The sequence below is a fragment of the Ochlerotatus camptorhynchus genome, unplaced genomic scaffold, assembly GCF_037179485.1.
Source record: "Ochlerotatus camptorhynchus isolate MF236.1 unplaced genomic scaffold, CSIRO-AGI_Acam_v1.1 ptg000188l, whole genome shotgun sequence".
In the NCBI taxonomy this organism is placed as follows: domain Eukaryota; kingdom Metazoa; phylum Arthropoda; class Insecta; order Diptera; family Culicidae; genus Ochlerotatus; species Ochlerotatus camptorhynchus.
In genome coordinates, this window is record NW_027040678.1 from 815,919 (window position 1) to 831,329 (window position 15,411).

The 15,411-nt window shown below is 39.6% G+C and overlaps 1 protein-coding gene across 1 annotated transcript; it reads left to right on the forward strand.

The window, feature by feature from the left end:
* Positions 1 to 13,897: 13,897 nt before the first annotated feature.
* On the forward strand, positions 13,898 to 14,317 carry LOC135702232 (uncharacterized). Its single transcript, XM_065223272.1, has one exon. It carries the CDS (start codon positions 13,898 to 13,900, stop codon positions 14,315 to 14,317), a length of 420 nt encoding a protein of 139 aa, XP_065079344.1.
* Positions 14,318 to 15,411: the final 1,094 nt, after the last annotated feature.

Sequence of the window (15,411 nt, forward strand, 5' to 3'; positions counted from 1 at the left end):
AGTGGGTCCGATTCATTAATGGCACGAATAAAGACATCATGTAAATTTTCTACTCTTGATCGTTTTCTTGCATGATGGGTTCGATATTTTTTCAATTGTTTATGTTGACTTTCTGCTGCCTCTTCCGCTAATGAACCAAGTGGTGCTGAATGTATGATTATTTCTCCGGCATGAGCGAGAACTTTATGCACGGTTGCAGGAATTTTGTACCAATCATACAATTTAATATAGAGCCTATATGTTTCCTTGCAATATGCATCAAATTTTTCCGAGTTGATTGGCTCTTGGCAGTTAATAGCAATTAATATATTCCGGAATCTGAAAATTAACTCTTGATCAATGTTCAGCACGGAGCTTAAAAGCTTGGGATTTCCAAATGCTCTTCGACAAACGTTTCCTGTAGTACTGGTACCTGCTCCACCCGATCGTGGTTGATCTACTCTTACTCCAAATTTTTCGTAAAGCTGTGTCGTCACATGTTTTTTTCTTTGTTCATATAGTTCTTGGAACGGTTTCGTTACCTTCCATTTTTTTATATCCATTCTGTATGCAATATGCAAAAGGCATTCGAAAAATCTTATCCAAGCATGAAGTGGAGATATGCCGTAATGCAAGGCTTCTTCGTTTGATATAAATCCTTCCTCGAATTTCTCTGCATCATTTATTACATTTGGTGTTGCCCCACATATTGGACAATTCTGCATCGACGAATTTCCAGTGATATAAGTTAAGACTTTTCCGTCTATCATACTGAGGACAAAATCAAAATCAACAAGTATAAACTTGTCGTTTGAGAGTTCAATTTTCACTGGCGTTAGTTCACTCATTTCTTTTTCTACATCCTGTTTTGTAGCCAGAATAACGTCTTTACTCTCTTTAATGAATTCAAGGATGAATGGCCTACAAAATCGAATACTTTGAGGCATGGGATTAAACCACATAATTTCCTTTCGATCATTGTACATGAACAACTGAATTGGTGTTAAAGTGGACGAAAATACATCTGAATCGTCCTGACATCCTTGATGATATTGCGAATATCCAGTTGATCCGTCCATACCCCAGCTTCATAGAAGAACCAGTTCCGTAGAAACTAGATCGTTGCTATCCATATACTCGTTGAGCTCTGCAAACGATTCGTTTCACTGTATTTTCCATCAGCGCCTGCAGTTTCACTCTTATTTTCAATGCACTTTCTTCGATGAATTCACTAGGAGGGGCGCATATTTTTTTTACTGCTCCTATCACATGGTAAGGTGGAAATCTTAAAGGTGATTCACTATGTATTACTTCGTATTAAAATCTACTCAACCCAGCCTCGATAAGTACACTAAAAGCCTCTTCTGGTGACATCATTCCTCGTTGATCAGTTGAGCCAGCATGGTTTTAGAGCTTTTTTGGTTTTTTTAAAATATGCCCAATAACTTTAACTAAATTAAAATCCTTTCGATTATAAGCGGTCCGTCTTGCAAATAACAAAGCTTTCTCGATGGTATCGAATTTTGGATCAACTGCTTCTTTATCGATGACGCGACGTTTTCCTCTTTTACTCAAATCCAAGAAAGGTTTTGAAGGTCGTCCACGTTTTGTTCCCGAGGCCGAGGTTGAGGCAACACATTGCTCCTGTCAATGAATTCCTCGATGCTAAATTCTCCATCAAGCCAATTCCGAAAATACGACTCAAATCGCTCTTTCGTGCGATTAGCTTCATGTCATTTGTTGATGTATTTATTTAGTAACGATTTTATGGATCTTTTCATCGAGACGTTTACGTTTTTCCACCGAGATGTTATAATTTTCACAAATGAATTCAATGGCTCTGTGAACATTGTCACTATGGCTTAATTTTGCGTCTAATAGATTAATAATGGTTCTATTATCCATGCTCACACTTGGTCTCAACCGTAAATTTGAATTACACTGTAGTAGTTTAAATAAAAGCTACACAAAATACACTATGGCTTCAAATTGACACTACAGTAGGTTAAGTACAGACTTAGGTATAAATTAAACTCATCCGCGCATATGCGTAGGTACATACTTACGCATATGTTTCTATAATCGTCATAACCCAGGTACTTACTTTAGAATAAAGCATAAACGAATGTAGTTTTACGTTCATCCACCAGTGAACTTTATGATAATGATGACTTCTTTTTGTACAAAAGCTTAAGCCCTTTTTAAAAGTTGGTCATGAAATATTAGAAAATGTTCTTTAACAATATATTTCAACTAAACCAACCGAATATAACTCCAAAAGTTGCAAAATAATTGTTGAAAAAGTTTGTTTCCAAGCCGGCTCTTGTACAATTTGAAATCTCCTATAATAATCGAAAATTTTCAAATCGCTTATATTTCCAATGGGGCAGGTTGCGGCAGGCAAACTCTTCAGTACTTGTTAGAGTACACTCAAAACTTCATCCAGAGCTGAGAGTTAGCCTGGGAATGTGCGAAAGTTTGTGATCAATAAAGTTAAATTTTCATTAATTTTCAATTATTTTTTTTTTTCTATTTTTATTTTTTATTTCTTTTGTCTCCATCAAATTTCCAAATGGATTTTATTTTCGGAAAGCTTATTAAATTACCTTTCCAACCAATATGATAAATAGTGTATGAAATTTTATTTGAATGGTAGTGTATTTTTGCGGCAAAATGTGTACTTTTCTTACTCTTTTTTGACTTCGACATCCGATATCTCAGAAACTAAAACTGCTAGAAGCTTGAAACTTTCAGATTCTCTTAGTTGAAATGTTTACTATCGACCAAAAATAACGAAATAAGGATTAGTGAAAGTCGATTTTTTTGATTTTTGACCGCCTGATATCTGATAGTGGCATTGCAGTCTGCCATCCACTCTCCTTACGTTTTGACTTTACAAAGCTCCAAGACCGTTTCGGGCTTCGCCGAAGATCATCTTGTCTCCATCTAACGTACATTTGGTACAAAAAACGATTGTTTATTAATTTATTTGATAAGGCTCAACCGAATTAACTTTACAGAGCCGAGGATTCTTGGTCACTATACAATACATCTTAAAACTATAGTCAAAAGGTACAACACAATAAACACTTTATCTTCCGCTATCCAAAAAGCCTCCTCCATCAGAACTGGAGCCGCTTCCGGTAGTTTCATTGTATGGCAAATTGTTGTACGCCAACTAGGGTCAGAGCGCGTCCATTGCAGCAATGGACGCAAAACGTGGTCAGCACTCACACACTCATCACGAAACGGTTGCTTTCCAAAGTCGACGACGCATCGACCGAAAGAACTGCTGATGAAGAACAATGAGGAGGACCACACAATGGTTGCTGCCGAGAAAACAGACGATCGCGTAGCACACATCGAGAGTGGCCTGCTTTTGTCGACACCCGAGTGAACACTGAAAAAAAAAAAAAAAAAAAAAAACGATTGTTTCCACAATAGATTTGACTAGCTTCGTCAAACTGGTACTTTAGATAGAAACATCGTTGACGTCAATATCGCTGCAGTAACTTGGCGTTCCGTCGACGCAGGATGCGAAGATGCGGATTGGACCAAGCAAGATTCCTTGAGAGCCTTTTTAGCGATACAGTTTGAATGATGCAATTGTGCAGAATACGATTGGAGGAGCTGAAGGTGCTATCGACGTCATGGCTTTGGTATACTTGCGTACGTATCAACCTGCGACATTTGGTATAAAAACGTTTGTTTCATCCAGTTATTTAACTATGAAGGCACAATTTGTCCACAATTGTATGCTGCACAGAAAAAAAAACTCTGAGTTTAACTGAAATGTCGTGTCATCTTACGTCAAACCTAGCGTTACCTACATATGCGCTGTGTATCGCAGAAATGCACATGATTTTTTCTAGCTCTGCCCGCAGTACCTATAGTAAGTTGATCTGCAAATAGAATGCTATTAATAAATCTGGAAATTATCTTATTCTATTTTCCCCCAGAGAACGTCAAAATCAATAACATAATCGCGAACTACTCTCTCGGTGGAAACGTCTCTGCTTTGCGGATAACAAGAAATAATGCCCAAAAAGAAAGCAGCATTGGTGCCAGAGTCGGCATCCAACAAATCGTTTTTATGTTCCGGATCGACATTTTTTTTTTTTTCTTTTTTGCGCCTAACGGCTATTTTGCTTTCTGTGCTCTGTGTCGTGTGTATTAAAGACCGCCCGTGTCCTTGTTCCATAGACCGACAATTTCGCGGGGGGAGATTTGCTCTGGTAGCCGCGAGTCTAGCTAAATCTCCAAACAAGTTGGAAAGAATCATTTCTCAATACAATAAATATGCCGCATGGAGCGCGGCTGGAATGGGAAGTCGCAGAGACAGAACGAATGGATTTGTTGTTTAGAAATACGATGGCACCGAGCGGAGATGAATACTGAGCTATTTGTGCAAACCTTCGTTAAATGGAAGAGAAGCACAACAGTGCCAGCCAGTTGGTTGAAGGATACTGATAAGGAATATGGTTTATATTAAAAAGATGACACGTGGCCCTGATTTCAAATTATCAAATATTATTCAAATATATATTATATTATTATATATTATTTCAATCACTAAAAATCATATTTACTGAACCGTTGCAAAGCGATGATTGTATCAATATATTCAAAAGTGTTAACATTACACAATTACAGTCAATTTTAATTAAAACATATTAATTCGATCTTCGTCTAATGACTTCGTAGCCGAAATATGACCCATCAATTTATTTACTTCAGTGAAAAACCTATTCATTATTGATCAAAACTAGTTTTAACCAGCTTCCTTATATATCAGCTAATTTTCAAAGAGGTGACAAGGTAAAATGAACTTCAGCGCCGGTGATAAGCGTGATTGCCTCTCACTCCAAAGGGCCTGGGTTCAATCCTAGTCGGCGCCGCTTGGATTTCTGAGGCACAACATCTCTTCCTTCGCAAGGGAACTAAAGCCGTTGGTCCCTGATTCATAAGTTGATGGGTCGATAGGAAGGGTCCAGGTGTGAGAGCTACCTCCCTGGCATCGGTACCATTGGTACTCAGTACGGAAAACAAATCAAGGAAAAAATGTGAACTTCGTTTCCACTCATCAAGAGTTCACTGTAAATGGTATTTAAACTTGTCAGTCAAATTGACTAAGGATATATAAATTTTTAAATCACAGATGCTGCGTTTAAATCCTACAGTCTATACTATCTTTTGGGTTGGAAATTTTCTCGACTTCCCAGGGCATACGGTAGTATTGCGCTTGTCACAGAATATATTAATTCATGCATTGGTTAACGTAGACAGCTCTCAATTAGTGACTGTGGGAGTGATTTAAGGAACACTAAGTTAAGAACAGGCGCAAGCTCGAGTAAGAGCGCAAATTAAGAAAGAAAAAGAAAATATTTAAATCTTATATGTTTAATGGTGCCACACAAAGAACTGTAGTGCCACATGCAAATATGCAAAACAAAACCAGAAGTGAAAATCACCAACAGTATACATCTACGGAATTGCGGAGCTTATCTCTCCATTTTTATATCGTGTCATAAAACAGCTAACATCTACCCCCCTACCAACCCTTATCCATAACAACATACAACAAAAGCAGACAACAGAAAGCTACTTAACCAACAGCCCCTATTTTACGCCAGTGGATATCATCCGCATCAGCTTTGCCTGAGTATCAAATACTCAAAGTATCGAATTAGCAACCAAGGCAGCGATAGCCCACGACCAACAACACGAGAAGCAGAGCTTGAACCAGAATAAACCCTTCACTAGAGTCAAGAGAGTATACTAATTTCGCTAACACACAACCCCGGAATCGTTTGATTGTTTCAGAAGCACACACACACACACACACACACACACACTGGAACGTGGAACGATTAGTTTGAGCCCGAGCATTTTGTTTCTCTCTATCTGCCGTGCTGTGAATCCAAAAAACTGCACATGGCAAATGTGGTCATGCAGGAGATGTGGGTGTCCGTCTGCAGCTTCTGCTGCTAATTCAGCTTGTTCGGCTAATGGAGTGCCCTCTTGTTGGATTCCCAAAGCTTCAATTACACATTTAACAGTCTGAACCGTTAGCACCATTATGTAGGTAATTCAATCCAAAACGGTATCAAATGGTAAGTGAGAGCTTACGATATACTCTCTCCTACTTGGTAGGAAAAGCCAAACAAACACATTACGCAATATTCCGGAAAATGATAAGCGCACATACCACAAACAATGGTGAGCTATGTGCTGGAGGGTTTGCAAAAACATTCAACTTTATGATCTATCGCGTGTAGGTTAACAGCCGTTGGGGACCCCTACTTGACATTTATTTTCATTGAAACTTGCATAACAACTGTCCAAATTTAACGGCGCCGGTGGTGTAGTGGTAAGCGTGATTACCTCTCACCCCAGTCAATCTCAGTCGGCGCCGCCGGGAGGTTCTGAGGCATAACATCTCTGATCAAGCCTTCCTTCGGAAGGGAAGTAAAACCGTACATTAGGTATAGACAAATGTTTTTGGTGGTCACTACTACAGCGTTGAGCATTGGACTTATTATCGTTAAGGTCACTGATACGGATCGAAATTTAAGGTATAAGTTGAATATTCATCAGAGATAATTTTCATTTCAATTTAATAACGGGTTCCCGACTACTTTTCCAATAGGCCTGCGTAGAAAGGCGATAATGAAACCTAATCTAATATGATCTAACACCAACACAGCCAGTTCTTGAAAGCATCCTGGGAAATGATGAATATACCTACATCATTTTTCTTGTCTATATCAATGTTTCACATCAGAGATGCGTGTCACAATTATCAAAACGGCCAGGCCTACTGTGCAGCATTTAAGGGGCAAGATGATTCACAAAACATCGGGCCTGTTTAAATCGAAACGTGGACATCTCGTACCATACGTTCCTATTTTGGTAATTATATGATTGGATGGTCGTTGGAAACATCAAAGCTAGAAAGGTTAAGTGATGCTCCATTTTCTTCTGACAGTTGGGACATGAGCACTAACTCTTGTCCTAGCCTTTTATGACTTATGGCTATAGCGCCATTACTCGCTTTCTGAAAAGAGAAGAGGACAAGGAAAAGGAGAAGGACAAAGGGAAAAGGATTATGTAAACTCTATGAACATAAACAATATTTTTGATTTGAAATATACAGTATAGAAATGCATACCGGTGCGGTGGTCACTACCCTTGGCTTTGTCAATATTATCAAGTCATAAAAAGTAACAAGGACTAAAATGTAATCCTTTGATTACTGGAATATATTGATTCCCTAGGTTGAAGTTGTCTCGACTAGGGTTCGGTGGCACATCTTATACCAGTAACGCAAAAATTTACAAAATGGAACGAACTCACCAAGTTTAGCCAATTGAACCTGAAGGCTGCCTGACATGTGTTGTTGGAGAAGTCCAAATTGTAGACGAAGCTTGACGAAGATCAATATGAACTAGTCCGGTTTATGGTAGTTGCGTGGAATGTCTTCCTTCGATTTGAAATAAACAAATGTTCGGATGCATGTAGTCGATTTTTGATGTGCAAGCCTTTTCGTGGCCAATAGTCAGATTCAACGCTTCGACTCAACGAATGATGGAACTAATGATGGGACGCCTCGTGGAGGTTCAACTTGGCTTCGGAAAAGCTTATCAGCAGCAAATAATAGGGACCCAGAACGAGGAACTAGAAATTGTCTCCTGGGCCTGGTTATGGCCAGATCAGCAAAAATAAACTCCACTGAAAAAATAAACGTCAGGTTCGAACACACGCACAGCCTACTCTCTGTGTAGAAAGGCGATAATGAAATGAATATAAATACATTGCAAAAACAACTTGTTTGATTTTTATGCTGTGTGAGGAATGTAGTGCAAAATTAAGATGCAGTTATTAATATTAATATTTTTTTTTATTTGAATGGAATGCTCCTATAAGTGGACTATTCCAAATAGTTAACACTTTTTTTTGCAATACATAACATGTCTTCTTGATTATTTTTCAAACTTACGTGCTAGTAACGATGCAGAAAACTAATATTTTCCTGTTTACTAGGGACCAGTAACCAATACCGCATGTTCCGCACACTGATTCCAGTGGCGTAAGTAACATTCAAAATATCACACATTTTTAAGTTCTGTTGAAAACCTACACGGATAGAAATCTCCTTATACCTTTTGGCAAATTTCCATTGCTGATTATTCATAAAATGTATAAGTCAACTAATAAGCAGACGCCTTGCAAAAAGTTAATAAAGATCATGTGTCAAATGAAATGTATAAGCGGTCACACATACCTTTTATACATTCTAATAGGACCTATGTGGTTTGTTTTATGGAATGTATAAGGCTGATGCTTTGGCAAAAATGTATAAGTGAAACACATGAATTAAATAATTGATTTTCGTTTCGTGTATCGAATTTGAAAAAAGATATCAAGAGTCAGTTTTTAAATATTGAATTGAAACCCATACTTTTCTTGGCACATCGTAAAAACCACTTGTATGTTTTTTTGTTTCGTTCAATTTTAAGTGAATCTCAGCACACGCTATTTCAAAAATACCCAAATTTGGGTAGAATCCACCCAGATCGGTCAAAATTGAACCTACCCAAAAATGGTTAAACATGCATTTACCCAAATCTCAGATGTTGACATTTGATAACAGGGTAAACTTTACCAATTTTAATAAAAATTAGTTGATATGACCGCTGCAATAGCTCTATCAAACATAACCTCACCCGCCTAGAGATTTTATTTTAAATGAGGTCTATAAATAAGGAACAACATCAAACATTGGGCACCAAAAAGCGTCGCAGAATATCTCGGTGATGTTCAAGGTCCAGAAACTAATAATATACTTACTAACTATAGCTGCTGGTAGCATTTACCATGAAACAGTTCCATATTTGTAATTTTTTTAGCATCAGATATCAGATATTTTAAGCATTAAAGCTGCTGTGTGAGGAACGGAAAGGCGAGAGTACTGTAGCACCGGTTAAAGAAGTAGCGGCAGCATATCTATGCAAGCTCTTCGAAATCATCGTGATGTCATGGATTTCTTTGCAACATATCGGGTGTAATCTTTCCTTTATTTTTCTTACTGACTACGGAAGGGCATACCAGAGCACCCAATTCAAGCAAAATGGATATGGAGAGTGGAAATGCCAACTCCCTGTCATTAACATTTCGTGAAAAAAGGGCAGGCTCTTCTCCCCGCTCATTTTTATTTCCATTTCCATTTCCATTTTGGGACATCCTCCTGTTGGATGGCCTGTTTTTTGACCCGTTGTATGATCCTGTTGTTGGAAGGAGATTCTCATTTATCCCGTGGATGCACGTGTGCGATGTTGCCGACGAATTCACATATATCGTTTTTGGCCCTTCATATAATGGCAGGTTGAGTACAATTAGACGTTATTAAACTTGATCAAGTCGAACAGCGAGGATAGTCCACAGTCTGCCGACTGTGATTGGTAGTTTCATATCATATCATCAGATCATCATCATCATTATCATATCACCATATTCTTCGGAAGCATTGCTACTCAGTAGTACGGAAAGAAGTGCAAGTAAGTGTGTAGAATCTTTCGGTGAAAACCGGCACACTATTTCCTTTCAAACGACAAGTGACCATACCTGCAACGCCCTGTTGCTTCTAGTGGAAATCACTTTCAGTTTTCACCCTGCTACTGACGGCCCCCCATAGGTCGTTGGACAATATGCCACCGAAGATTTCCCGGACAATTTAATCGACTATCACGGGAAAGCCCACCTGAAACTGGACGTCTACATGGATCTGGAGACGGTCCAGTAACTTACCAATGCCAGCCGGGGAACGGACCACAAAAAGTGTGCTGCAGATGCAAACTTCGCAAATGTCCGATAAGGATCCCAGTAAGTGAACCCCCCATTTCCCCCTGCTTGGGCTAGATTCATTCATGTAACCCTCGTCTTTGCACTCAGTCCGTCGTAGATATTTTTCTATATTATAAATTATATAAATCATTTCAGATGTATATGGCTGTCAAGCCGCTTGTTCGTTCCCTCCCTAGTAGCACGCTTGTCACAAATCAATTGTAGAAACTTATATACGACTTATTTTAGTCATAAACAAGTTGCTGTAACTTATTTTGAAGAAAGTGTGCTACTCGGGGCTTGTACCGGACCGCAAAAAGCAAGGCTCAAATCTCGTTAATCCACATCTAAATATTGTACTCGAAAAAAAATGCAACACTTTTTTATGTGTATAACTTTTTATTGCATGAGTAGAAATTGATACAATTTTGTTAAAGACTAGTTTAGAGTGTAATTTTCACATGTGCACAATCTCGTCACAATCTGTCGAGTGGTTATTATGATGGGTCATCATGATCATTTTTTCAGAACAATGTTTTTTTTTTGGTTCCATTTCGGGTCTCAAACAACTGTGCAAAATTTGGGGACGATTGGTTGTAAGCCGGCTTTCCGCTTCTTCTTCTTCTTGTTCGCATTTCAAGCTTATTGCTTAGCGCATATTAGCTTATTGCGTGCTCTCAACTTAGTGTTCTAAATGCACTTCCACAGTTATTAATTGAGAGCTTTCGATGCCAATACCAATGCATGAATTTGTATATTGTGTGGCAAGCACAATGATACTCTATGCCCAGGGAAGTCGAGAAAATTTTCAACCCGAAAGATTCCCTCGACCGGACTGGGAATCGAACCCGCCGCCTCCGGCTTGGTAATACCGTGCCTTTACTGACTAGGCTATGAGGCCCGGCTTTCCGCATTGCGTTTGAAATTTAAATGGCAATTAGTATAGGAAAACCTACTTTTTTGCATCTTTATTACTAAGGACCAGAATTTTGTACAAATCACGCATATAAATACGTTAAAGTATAGCACTGGAAGTGCCTAACAACTTTTCTAAAGGATGTATGGTGCTAGAATGTATCTAAAAAAAAGTTATAGCTGTTCAAAAAACAATGGTTCGAATTAAATGCCAAAAATCCCTTTTTCTGCCAACACTGCCGGTGTACCAATGAATGTCAGACTCCAAACTGAAATAACTTCGGAGTTTCTTATCTTATCGATTTGGTATGTTCTAATGAATTATTCAAAAACAATTGTTCAATCTCATAGGCATATTAAGAGATGAGGGGGGCTAACTATACCCCCGCCCCCTCACTCATTTAAACGGAAGTAAAGCTTCAAACTGCAATAATTCGGTGTTTCTGTACTCCATTTAATAGGTGTAGATAGATATGGCGGGCTTACTGTATGCTTCCCGGCCCTCACTTATATCAATGAAAGTAAAGATAAATACTAGAATAACTTCGGAGTTTCCCATCTCTCGAGTTGTTCGGATGGGTTATTCAAAAACATTTGCTTAATCTCATAAGAGCAGTTGTAAAGCGAGTACTACCATTTTCTTCCCTACTCTTTAGGTGCAATATACAATTTCAGATATATTCACACAAATGTCATGGATTTTAATGATTATCTTTCATTTCAATATATTCTACGATTTTTCAGGGTACTCTTTTCGATGCTGTTCTATCCCTTGAAGCAAATATTGCTGTTGAACTAGGTCTCGGGTGGATTTCTTGATAAGTCAGAAATTAGCTTCACCCCTCATTCAGCCATATCGTTGACAACCATCAAGGAAGCAACTCGTTGTATCGCATTGAAATAATCCGTAACATTAATCCACTCGTTTGCCGGTTTTTGCATGAAGCAGGTCGAAATTTCGAATAGGAATCAACACTGTTAGAAGTGATGTTTGGCTTGGGAGCCCAACTGAAACTTAGCCCACTTAAAGTTAGCCCAACAAGCGAAATCCGACTGTACCTGTGCCTGAGACGAAACTGGTGAAGACAGTTTTCGTTTTCTCCTGTTTTTGATTTTTGACGTACGACTACTTCTGTGTTTTCTATATGCGGGTGGCCCTGATGGCAGTTTAATATTTCAAATAAAAGCTTTGTATAAAAATTTATACTTATCCAACTGTTAATAATTCAAACAATATCTCCTCACTTACAAATGAACGGACATGTGGATATTAAATAGTTACACTATCGTTAGTGAGGCAACACCCCCCCCCCCCCCCCGCCCCCGCTTTCTAACTACGCTTATGAGATTTAGCAAATGGTTTTGAATAATTCATCTCAACATACCGAATCGGCAAGATTAGAAACTCCGAAAATATTTCAGTTTGGAATCTGACTCCCATTGGTACACCGGCAGTGTTGACAGAAAAAAGGGATTTTTGGTGTTTAATTCATACTATAAATATTTGAACAGCTATAACTTTTTAAAGATAGATTCTAGCATCGTAATTTTGTTTTAGCGAAGTTGTTAGGCACTTTCTGTACTATATTTGTTCATACTTAGTTGCATGGTTCATGCAAAATTATGGTCTCTAAGGATAAAAATGCAAAAAAGTTGCTAAAGGGTGTCCACGATGAAATTGCCACACACAAAATTGATTCGCAAAATTCGAGTTTTCATCCGATTGCCATCAAATTTTCAGGGATTGAGAAATAACTATTAAACTTCATTTTACCATTTTACTCGCATTTTATTTACAGTCCATACGCAAATGCCCGCACCTTGGCCTTAACCCCGGCCATAAGATTCTGCACAACCTGTGAATCAACCGTTTTTTGCATGTAAACCCATACTTTCTTCAGTTCCTCGACTGTCTTCACTACCTTAGGTCGTTTAAGAAGGTGCTGCTTCATAATCGCCCAGTACTTCTCGATGGGGCGGAGCTCCGGAGTGTTGGGAGGGTTGAACATTTTCGGCACGAAATTGACCTTATTGTCCGCATACCACTTCAGCACGTCCTTGGAGTAGTGGCATGAGGCCAAATCCGGCAAGAAGATTGTTGGGACGTTGTGGGCCTTCAGGAGAGGAAGCAGCCGCTTCTGGAGGCACTCTTTTATGTACACCTGTCCGTTCATCGTGTCCTGGGTCACGAAAGGTGCACTCCGCTTCCCGCACGTGCAGATGGCTTACCAAACCAGGAATTTCTTCGCAAATTTGGACATCTTCTGAGTGCGGACATGCTCCGGAACGCTGAACTTATCCTTGGCCGTGAAAAACAGGTTGCCGGGGATCTGTTTGAAGTCGGCCTTCACATATGTTTCGTCGTCCATGATGCAGCATTCAACTTTCGTCAGCATGTTGAGGTACAACTTCCTGGCACGGGTTTTGGCGGACTTGTTCTGCTTCTCGTCGCGATTAGGGGCCTTTTGTACCTTGAACGTTCGAAGCCCAGCCTTAGTTTTGGCCTTCTGGACAAAACTTCGGCTTAGGTGCAGCTTCTTAGCCACATCCCTAACGGAGGCGTTCGGATTTCGGTTGAAGGCCCCAACTACGCGGTTGTGATTTTTGGTGTAGTACGGAATACTTTTTCCTTCACTTCTGGGCTTCCGATCGGTGGTCAACCGTTCCTCGAACCGCTTAATCACTCGCGACACCGTGGAATTCGCGATTCCCAACGTTTTAGCGATGGAACGATGCGAGAGATCCTTGTTCTCGTGATGAATGCGCAAGATTTTATCACGCACGAACTGTTCTTTCGACTCCATTTCCGCGAGTTTTGATCACAGGACTTTAAAACTTGCAGGATGTAAATTATGCACTATGAACTAAATCCACCCAAATTTTCATTAAATTCTACCCAACGGTTAAAAAGTTAGAGCAATTTCATAGTGTGGCAATTTCATCGTGGACACCCTTTATTAGTATACTATTTTCCATACAAATTTCAAACGCAATGCGGAAAGCCGAGTTACAACCAATCATCCCCAAATTTTGCACAGTTGTTTGGGACTTTAAAAAAGAGTTGTTCTCGATTGGTGATGTAAAGTTTGCGTTTTTCCATAAAACGATGACCCACTCTAGTGGTTATTGAGATGGCTTCCAAGTGATTCGATAAAAAATTATGGGAGTGTTCGTGGAAAATTCAGGCCAATCCCACAGGTGCATCGCGAAACAATTTGGAATCGACAATTGGACCGTGTCCCGTGTGGTAAAATCGTTCAAGGAGACCCAGACGATCCAGCGACGAGCTGGCAGCGGAAGAAAAACGAAGACGACCGACCCCGTGAACGCAAGGAAGGCGAGGGATTGCTTCAAGCGCAATCTAAACCTTCCGATTCGAGACGTGGCTAAGAAGGTCAATTCTTCCGTCTGGTTCGTCCAGCAAACAATTAAGTGGGCTGGACTTCATGTCTTCAAGGTAAGGAAGACACCCAACCGAACTGATAAACAGAAAACGGTGGCCAAATCCCGTGCCCAGAAGCTGTACCGCGAGTGGTTGGTTGGTGCAGAGACGTACTACATTAAAGTGGACGCCAAGTAGATCCCCGGCCTGAAGCTTTTCGGCGGGAAGTCCCACCTGGATGTTCCGGAGAAGTTCCGGAAGAAGAATTTAGATAAAATTACCAAGAAGTACTTAGTGTAGCAGGCGATCTGTGGGTGCGGTAAAATCAGCAAGCCGTACATAACAACCGGTACCATATACGGCCAAATATATAGAAGAATGCCTCCAGAAGCGCCTGCTTCCTCAGGTCCCACGAAGGTGACACTCTATCTTGGCCGGATCAGGCACCGTGCCATTACGCGAAACCGGTGATGGAGTGGTACGAAGCTAACGATGTTGTTTTTGTGCCGAAGGAGGCAAATCAGCTAAACTCGCCAGAACTTCGCCCAATAGAAAAATTCTGGGCGATTATGAAGGGCAAGCTCCGGGAAACAGAGAAGGTCTTCGAAAACGACAAGGATTTGAAGAAAGAGGGGATGAAGGTGTGTAAGAAAGATGGCGCAAGTGTTGCATAGGATCTGATGGGTAGCGTTAAGTTCCAGGTGCGGGCATTTAGCCTAGGAGAGGAGGTTGAATAAACCAACTTTGCAAAAACATAGTTCATATGTGTTTCTGAGAGTTCCAAAATATCCGACTTGAAATGAATTTTTGGTGATCATTTTTTTCTGTTGCATTTTTTTCGAGCACAGTCTTTATCAGTAGCAGTGGGTCAATGCAAAGTAGTGCTTCCTGAATGCCATCTTGGCCAATCCGAACCACATGGACGCGTTGCGAACTAGAGAGCATGGGAAGAGACACCCAGCAGTCAGGATCAGTTACCCGAGATTGTGATCGTTAGTGCCATGTTCTTGTTGATTATAAAAAAATACTGTATATTAAAACTTAAATATATTTTTTGGAACTTTCAATTGAATCCCAAAAATTAAAGATTTGATAATTAATAGAATTCAATTATTATTTAAAAATCATGCAATATCTTTTGGGTAAAAAAAACTCTCCAGAATTCTCAGCCAAAAAAAAATTCCAGAAGCAGCCGGAGGAAAAATTGTTGGTAGATCAGAAAAATTCGAGGATGTAAAAATATTTAAATTAAGTGAACCATTGATTAAACTATGATCTATATAAAAAATCGC

Bases quoted from the DNA above. Each gene is read 5' to 3' on its own strand.
- LOC135702232 (XM_065223272.1), top strand. From the start codon at position 13,898: ATGGGAGTGTTCGTGGAAAATTCAGGCCAATCCCACAGGTGCATCGCG.